The 9,569-nt window shown below is 39.6% G+C and overlaps 1 protein-coding gene across 2 annotated transcripts in view; it reads right to left on the reverse strand.

The window, feature by feature from the left end:
* Positions 1-2,396, reverse strand: part of LOC106788925 (hemicentin-2-like) — a 104,664-nt gene extending 102,268 nt beyond the window's left edge. The window contains exons 1-2 of one of the 2 annotated variants that reach the window (XM_014752656.1): positions 2,244-2,396; positions 1,359-2,056 (exon numbers count right to left, since the gene is read on the reverse strand). In XM_014752656.1, coding sequence (XP_014608142.1) covers positions 1,359-1,482 — 124 coding nt within the window. In that variant the 5' untranslated portion in view covers positions 1,483-2,056; positions 2,244-2,396. Of the gene's footprint in view, positions 1-1,358; positions 2,067-2,243 lie in introns of both variants that reach the window. The other variant, XM_014752646.1, reaches the window with a different exon arrangement.
* Positions 2,397-9,569: the final 7,173 nt, after the last annotated feature.

A 9,569-nucleotide genomic window follows, 5' to 3' on the forward strand; every position in this document is an offset into this window, starting at 1 on the left:
GAGAGAGAGAGAGAGAGAGAGAAAAGAAAAAATTATAATCCGTGTTGTAACATCTGCTTAATAAACTTCTTGAGTGTCCTTATAAATTGCAACTTATTCTCTCTCTCTTTATCTCTCTCTCTCTCTCTCTCTATTTCTCTCTTAGAATTTATTTCCTATCGATTTGCAATCTATTTGCTGTTCGACCTAATGCAATTCCGTACGAGGTGTCACAAGATTAGAGAACATCGTTGACCTAACTCAGGTCTATGCAATTTCGTGAACAAATTACAGACTCTCTCCTTCCAGTCTGACATAAAGGAAGGGACGCTTTTACACGTTCCACGAACCGAGACGCGTATTCGTCACCTTATAGGGATCTTTTTACTTCGAAACCAGGAGCCCCTAACTATCTTTTATACATCAACTTGGTCTCGTCGTAGTAGACAAGTACGAACGAGCACACATTTATATCAACCGCTTTCTTACATCGACCGGCACCGACTCTTTTTCCTCGTTTCGTTGATGATTTAAAATCGTCTCAGCAGCGGCGCGAAGTTATAAAAAGAAAAAAGAAAAAAGAAGAAGAAGAAGAAGGGAAACAAAAAATGAAGAGAAAAATACAAAAAAGATAAAAGATGGATAGTAAAGACAAAAAATAAGGATTACGTTCCCTTTAACGTCGAGCTTCATTTCATTAATAAATAAGAACGGTAATTTATGCTTCATTGATCCGGTTGGAAATATAAAGAGGAGAAGAAATAAATATATATATGTGGGGGAGATAATCTTTCGTTGAGAATAACGATCAACGAGAACATAGCAATGACTTTGGACATTGTATATGTGTGTGTGTGTGTGTGTGTGAGAGAGAGAGAGCAACGTTGATGGCAAACGAGGTGGATAGGCTACTTCAGTGATATAAACGCGCTTGTACCGTCGGTTAACTCTGAAAGCGTCCATAGATACCTATGTACGTCAAAGACAGAAGGGATAGCTTTGATCCGTGGGTGTTAAAATATTTCTATTCGAGAATTCGCCGAGTGACACTCATGCTAGAGCTATATACATGCTCGTACTACGGTACCCATTTACGCGTAACTATATTTTACGTTTCCCTTGCGAGCAATAGGGATTCGGGGGGAAGGGTGGGGACCCTTTTACGCGAGAGTCAAGGCCGTTTCTGTGTTAGGACAAATTTATTACTTAAAAACGGTTCGATGAGATCCAAGGTTTCGCAAGTAGGCTATGAAGAACGAGCGCGCGTGAAAATAGGGTTGGTTAAATGGAAAATAAACGCGTGGGGGAGACAATACAAAGAGGAATTTAAAAATGATCACAAATGATTCTCATCGATATCGAATAATCGATCAACTTACAGTCTTTTACGCAAAACGCGCCGATAATCCAGAGCGGGAAGAGCGGGACGATCAGGAAGTTGAGATATCTCGTGTTTGCGTTCGATCGTAGACTCCTCCCGACGTGCAGCCTCAGGTAAACCATGATCGTTTCACGTGAATCTTACGCGGCTCGATCATAGCAACCGATCGTAATCGTTGAATAAAATTTCACGGCACATTCTCCTTATATGTATATATTAGTTTTTTTTCCCTTGTGTACTTCTCCTTCTTCTTCTTCTTCTTCTTCTTCTTCTTCTTGTTTACTTTTCTATTTCTTTATTATTATTTCAAACGAAACCACCACCACTTTCGAAAAGCAGCGTGGACCTCGAACACATTTCGTTCATCTCGCGTATTATTTATTACTATCGGATAATAACAACTTCAACACGAGGTTAACACACTTTCCGTAATATTTCGATAAATGAAAATCGAATAAACAACTCGCGACACAAGTCAAATCGGTGCTTTGCTTTTACTTTTTTTTAATTCTTCGGTTGTGCACCCAAATCGTAGACACGTTAATTCTCTCCCTCTTTCTTGTTTTCTTTGATTGAAAATTCTTTCAAATAGAGAAACACACGCACGACGACGCACTAATAAATCCTTTTAACTCTTTCCTTCGTGGCCACCCCCACCATTCTTCGACGATCGTCGGTCGATCTCTCTCTCTCTCTCTCTCCCTCTCTGTCAAAAAAAAAAAATTAAAAGAAATCTTTTCCCAATTGGCGCAAGTTTGAATCGTAAAGAAACAAAAATTATCCCCTCGTAGAAGAAACCAACAATAAGAACAAGAACAAGAACAAGAAGAAGAATAAGAAGAATAAGAAGAAAAAAAATGTAATAATAATAATAATAATATACTCGTTTGTTCTCTCTCTGTTTAATATTTCGGCACGCAGTCGCAACGAACGATGAAGCGAAAACGCAGTATAGTATAGTACTAGCGGCGGCACTCGAACGACAACGACGTAATGCGCGCCACTCGCCGTCGGCGAGATTTCCTTGTCCTCCCTCCCTCCCTCCCACCGGCCCAACAACCAAACCTCTCTTACTCGTCACGTATATACACGATTCGTGTGAGCGTATTGTTAGAGAACCGAACGCGGCGCACACCGTGATGCGCTCACCTGCCGCCGATGCCAACAGCACTACCCCCACCAATGGTTTAACCGCTGCTACCACCACCACCACCACCACCACCACCACCGGTAGCAGCACCCCTACTAACGCCACTGGCGCCGGCCGCAGTACCGGCAACGTCCTCCTCGTGGAGGATCCTTTCCCACCTCCACCTCCACCACCTTGCTTCCTTCTCTTTCTTCTTCTTCTTCTTCTTCTTCCTCCTCCACCTCGGTGTTCTCGACGTCCACGTCGTCCTCTTCCTTGTCGTCGTCCTCGTCCTCGTCCTCGTCCTCGTCGTCGTCGTCGTCGTCGCCGTGGCGAGCTACGTCGATCGAAAAGTGGCCTCCCGCGTTCTACGCGCCCGCGCACACGCTTTACCTCGCATGCGTATTGAACGCGACGAACGACCCTTCTTCTCTCTCTCTCTCTCTATCTTTCTACCTATATATGTATATGTATATATAAATTTCCCATCTCTCTCTCTCTCTCTCTCTTTCTTCTCTTTCTCTACGTACTCGAACTCTACGGCTTTTCTCACGTAACGCGCCTCCGACCAACTTCTTACACGCGCCCTGCGAAACAAAGCTTTCCAACCAACCCCCACCTCTTTTTTTCTTCTCATCCTCCTACTCTCTCCCTTCCCCCCCGATACTTCTTCGACATTCGCTTTCTTTATTTATCCAATACCCCGAGAACGGATCTCTCACTCTCGATTCGATCGGAGAAGAATATATATACTTTTTCTTTTTTTTTTTTTTTATTATTATTATTTCTTTCCTATCGGAATTTCGAGAGAGAGAGAGAGAGACAGATATTGTTTTTCATATTAAATGAAAAATAAATATTACGATGAGAAAATTTTCAATCGTTGGGAGAGGAAGATCCACTCTTATCCTAACGTCGTCGGTCAAGTTCTTTTCTTTATGGAAAAGTAGAGAAGGAATGCAATTTAATATAATATTCGTGAGATATGAAAGGCCTAGAAGTTCGTTTCAACGTTTCTTCTTTCATTGCACTTTTCTACCAGCTATCCTTTATACGTATATGTATGTATTGTATATATATATATATATATATGTATTTCTTATTCCGAATGATTTTTCCAGGTCTCGTTTATTTCACGTTTTGCACCGGCAATGTTGCGAACCGATCAACGTTAGGTATATCGTTTGTCACATATTTTCAATGCACTTGCTTTGCGAGAACGAAAATGATTAGATTGTTTTTCGAAGAGGAAGATAAAAAGACAAGGGGGGAGGGGAGGGGGTAGAGGGAGTAGAAAGATGCTACTGCGTGATTATTGCAAAGCATTCTCTCTCTCTCTCTCTCTCTCTCTCAATTTTTTTCTCTTTTTTTATGTCGCTTCTCGGACCAATTCTTTGATGATTTCCCATTCTTTTCTTCATTTTCTTTATACATGATCGTTCGAAGATTAACTCTTTTGAGAGATCTTTTTTTTTGTTCTTCTTTTTCTTGTTTTTGTTAATATCGTTGCAGATCGTTGTCGTCGTCGTCGCGTTTAACGATAGAGAAACTAGATCGGACAGAAGTTAATCAGAAAATATTTCCAGGCCAATTTTGGCTAACGCCGATAGACGGGAAACAACAATAATCTTCTCGCGAACGAACCTAACGATCCCCCGTTGCAGGTAGGCGAGGAACGTTGATGGTGCTCCAAGAGATTGAAGAATGTACGCTGTAATTATCCCGAGTATTATTACATTTTGTATGTTATCGCGTTATAGACTACTCGTTTTCCCTATTCTTGGATAAACTTGCTATACCGATCGATACGACGATCTCCGTTACTCCAGGTCCCAAGAGAGGGAGAGAGAAAATATTTTAGTAAAATAAAAAAAGAGAATAAAAAGAATTGAAAGGAAAGGAAAGGGAMAAAAAAAAAAAGAGGAATCGGTAAACGAGAGAGTGAACGCGTAATGGGATCCAGAGGTAGGTAAAGAAAAATCGTATTACAAAGTATTCGGATATTCATAGGTCGTAAGTTTGGTTGATAAGCGAAGGAGAAGAATTTGAAGGAAGATATTTGTAATGGAAGCGTTCGAAAGTTCAACTCTCGACAAGTAGAAAATATTATTTAATATAATCGTATGATATATAATATATTATAACATCAAACTATATATATATTCGGTGTTATGGAAGATCAATTTTGTATCTTTTCAAAAAAAAATAAAAAATATATATATATATATATATATTTTACTTGCGTTAGATAAAAGAGACCCGCGCGCGAACCCTACGAATGTAGTTGTGGAAGGAAACGGACGTATTTTTTTAATCGTCCGATAAACTATTAAGTGTGGATATAAAAAAAGATGAGGAAGAAGAAGAAGAAGAAGAAAAAGTTCTGGCCAGTTGCCAGTTGGACGATTCCCCGCGTTAACTCGGACACGTCGAACTCGAGTTTTGCGTTATTCTAAGCGATAGGAAGTACCTAACCCCCTACCCCTAAACCCCTACCCCTATCCCTGCTTGCCCATCGGCATCCTTTTATGCTTTATATGATAAATTCGTATTTGGGAAAAATATTCAAGTTAACGCGAAACCTTCCTACTTTTCTACCTAGGACGTAGATATATTCTTCGATATTATTCATAAAGGCGAAGAGGGTGCGCGACGGTAGACTGTGCCTTTACCTGTTATGTGCTCAGCTCACACCGGGTAAAACGATAACCATAAGCATCGTACAAGATCTACGGGCTCGATCGTACGTGCGATACTTACGGACCGATGCTAATCTTTCTTTTCTTAACGACTAACCGAAAAGAAAAATGAGATAATAGTTCATTTCTTATCTTACAAATGTAAAAGCGATTTCAAACGAATAGACGACGTGTGTGCGCGCGCGCGTAAGTGTATGTGTTATGCTGATTAATGAATGCTTTATTTTTAGGCTTTCTTGCTTTTAATTTCTTTCTTTCTTTCTTTATTCTTATTCGAAATATTTGATATTCTTTTTATTTTTTTATTATTAAGTCAAGAGAGAAAAAATGAGAGAGAGAGAGAGAGAGAGAGAGCTATGGGATGAATGCCAAGGGATTTCTAACCAAGAATATAAACAGTAGAAAATAAGGTTCCATGGTGTGGTGCGGTTATTAGCCCAGTCGCGTAATTCGAACTCGTTCTTGGGAAGTACTAGATAAAGAGAGAAAGAGAGAGAGAGAGAGAAAGAGAAAGAGAGAGAATGCGAAGTATATTTCCCAGGGAATCCTATTCGTGCGAGATCCTTCGGCCGTTTTAACATTTTTCACAACGGCCTGCTTTATCTACCACTTGCGTTCGCGCGCTCGCGAATTCACGAAAGAGAAAAAGAGAAAGAGAGAGAGAGAGGGAGAGAGGGAGAGAACAGGGACGAGCTCACACGTTTATCTCTTGGCTTGCTTTTCTAATATTTTATAAGTTTATCCACCTCTCTCTCTCTTATACGAAAGAAAAAAAATTCGATGAAATATTTATAACGCTTGAAAATGAAAAAGCTGCTTATATTTACGCTCGACAATGACTGGCTGCGGAGATCGCAAGAAACAAAGTACTTATTTTATACTTTGGACAGGGAAAGAACTTTGGGAATGATTTGCCGTAAGAAGAAGATGGCCAGTGAAGTTCGCATCCAGTACAGTACGGTATCCATTTGATGAAACAAAAGGGAATAAGAGAGAGAGAGAGAGAGAGAGAGAGAGGAATGACGAGCTCGTTTATTTGTTGTATGTACATATTATAGAAAGCCGACTCTCGATAAATATCGCTGGCAGATGTAATATCGTGGAAAACCCAAGGGAACACGTGTTACCATCGAATGGAATAAATTTACGAAATCGTTACATTTTATATTTGACAAGTCTTTAGAATTTATGAAGACGCAAGAAGAGTAAGAGAAAACAAAAGAAAACGAAAGAAAAGAAATGAAGAAATGAAGAAAAGGTTCCCTCTAACTCTCGTATATTCGTCTTCGCTTATTTCTTTTTATCCCTAACGTGTTCGTGACACGTGCCACGTGTCAGAGTCCACGTTTAACCGGATGTCGGACAGCTTAAAGGCACCTTCCGTCGCTTGCTCGTACCTTTCTCGCAACTGTCTGTCATATATATAGATATATATATATATATATAAATAAACTACCCCTAAAGTGAAAATAATAATGCTACTTTTATTCACCTAACTGTATCTTAAATATAATATAGCAGAACCATGAACGAAACGTATTCAATTTAACGAGACGCAATCGTACCTATCTTTTGCGTTCCCGATGAAATTTTTCTCCCTCTCTTTCTCTCTCTCTCTCTCTCTCTCTCTCTCTTACTCATTTTCTTTCTATCCTTTCTCCCGGCGTTCGCTCTACTTTCAAGAAATTGGATCGACGATGGCGATCTTAAGCGCCGCGTAAAAGATAAATTTATGGTAAATATTGAGGTTTTGAAGCAAGTGCGAGTAAATGTTGGGGATGAGGGGGAATGGAGACACGCGGCTCTTTCAATTCCATCGCGTTTTACTAGAAAAAGAGAGAGAGAGAGAGAGAGAGAGAAGAAAGAAGAAAGAAGAAGCAAGTATCCCACAGCTTTATCCTTTTACTCCGACATCTACCGTGAATCGGTTCGCTCTATTTCTCACACTCTTTCTTTCTTTCTTTTTCTTACATGAATGGAGACGCGTGGAAAGAAGGAACGAGTAGGAGGAAGAAGGAAACCAACCCTTAGGTAGGAAGAGAAGAGAGAGGAAAAATGAAGTTTCAGTCCTCCTCGGCGACAAATATCATCGTAGGAAACGACAATCTTTTACAGACGAACGCACCTACAACTGCATTCCTTTTTCATCGATTTTTTTTTCTTTTCTCTCTCTCTCTCTCTCTCTTTCTTACTTACTTTCTTTAGTATCTCGACTTTAGGAAAAACGGAACGACTCTAAAAGAACAGCCGGGGCTCGTTTCCATATTTTCCCGATGGGCACGGGTAGAATTCTTAAAGCTAGTTCCTTCGTCCAATCGTAAGGTTCGTAACGGTTAAGTTGGGAAAACACTTTGGGTCTTAAGGGTGCGAAGGGAATATCCATAAAAATGGTAGACTTTCGCCAGTCAATATACATATTTATGTATTTTTTTTTTTATATATTTATATATATATATATATATTTTATACGCGTCGTAGAGGGAGGAAAAAAAATGTTTAAAAATGCGAAAGATAGAATAGCAACAATCGGTGGTGTTCCAATTCTACTCGGCCTAGTTTTCTTTGCTCTTCTCTCATTCTTTCTCTCTCTCTCTCTCTCTCTCTCTCTTTGTAGAATTCTTCTCGTATACTTTTCGACCCTTCTCGGTTAATCCGCTTAAGTCGATCCACTCGAATATCGCTATCCCAACGTTTCTTCTCTCGTTTTTTCCGTCATTCAAATAGTAGTTTTATTTTGCATACGTATATTAAAAAAGTAACGATTAAGACCAATTTCACGCGAGTATGATATGTTTCCTCGGGTAAAGGAACAATCAAATAACAAATATACAATATATACATACGTGTTTAATATTTATCCCAAATTGATATAAGTATTTTAATATATGTTTTGTTCATTTAATTCGTTAGAAAAATTCGACTCTACCGGTTAAACGAGTCAGTCACTAATAAGCAGCATATTTTTTTTTGTCCGATATCCGTGAAATTCGATTATAGCGATGTACATTAATGAGCACCTAATACCTAATATCCATTTCCCCCCGGTTTTTACCCAAAATGTCGACCGTAAAAAGATCTAAAGCATTGTAGTAGTACGGTACGGTACGGTACGGTGCCGCGTTCGCCGTGACAATCATTCATAATTGAGCATGAGACCAATCAAGTTCCATTAACGAAATGGAATACAATTTTGGGCGCTTTGCAATCTCAATTTGATGGCGCTGCTCTCGCGATAGGTCGATAGTGTAATGAGATTTTCCTGGAACGTCCCGCATCTCATTTTTTATATACACGCCATTAACGTCCATTGATACGTCAGATTTGCACAGAGGATGATAGAGATGAGAAATCAAAATCCAAAATCCAAAATAAAAACGAAACAAATAGAGAGAGAGAGAGAGAGAGAGAGGGAAAAAAGTTTGTCGTTTATAATAACCGCGAATACGATTTCAACGTTTCATCCGCTTGATCCCGATTCCCACGATTTATTTGCTTTACTTTTTTACGCTTTACTTCTTTTTTCTATTTCTCTTTCCTTCTCTCTCTCTCTCTCTCTCTCTCTCTCTCTCTGCCTCCCCATTTTTTATCTTTTTTTATCTTTCTATTTGTTTCTTCTTTTTCTTGTTTGAATGTTTTGCTTTCTCGGTTCGAAGCTTTGTTTGCGCACGACTATTGTCTCTTTCTCTGTTTTACCGTTCATACTTTGTTTTATTCGTCGCACGTAGGTAATGTCCGATATTTTCTACGCAGGATTTCTACGTCCAGGCGTTACCGAGAGAATTTTTCTCGAACGTTGGCGCAATACCACCCTCTTCCTCTTCCTCTTCTTCTTCTTCTTCGTCCCCCCACGCCTATATCCGCGAGGAGGAGGAGGAGGAGGAGGAATGTTTTATCGCGTTCGAATAACCGAAGATACTTCCGGCGTTGCGATAAAATATACACTTGCATTCGTGAGCGACCAAGCGAGTGGGTGCTCCAGTCGATAATACAAATCTGTGCGTCTCGTGTGAAAGTAAAAAAGAAATGAAAGAGGAAGAAGAAAAGTATGAGGTGGTCTGTGTATCGGAAAAGTAAATAAGATATCGTTCGAACAACCGATATAAAGGATAAAAAGTTTATTATACAAGTTAGATAACACGGTCAAGATATTTTCCTCCCACCTTGTAATTCGTTTGTTCGGGAATACCATCGTAGAAGCTTAAAAGTAGGTTAAACATGAATGAATGTAAAATCTGCCGGTATAACCACGAACGCGAATTAATTTGTTAAACTGTTTTCGGTAGTCCATCGGGGGAATTAGAGCAGACCTCTAACCCTTCCAGATGCGGAAAGTACACGAGTTTCAATATTGATAATACCGTTTGTTAGCAGGCTCTCTCTC

This window comes from Polistes canadensis, unplaced genomic scaffold, assembly GCF_001313835.1.
Source record: "Polistes canadensis isolate GaletaPanama2010 unplaced genomic scaffold, ASM131383v1 scaffold_6, whole genome shotgun sequence".
Taxonomy (NCBI): Eukaryota; Metazoa; Arthropoda; class Insecta; order Hymenoptera; family Vespidae; genus Polistes; species Polistes canadensis.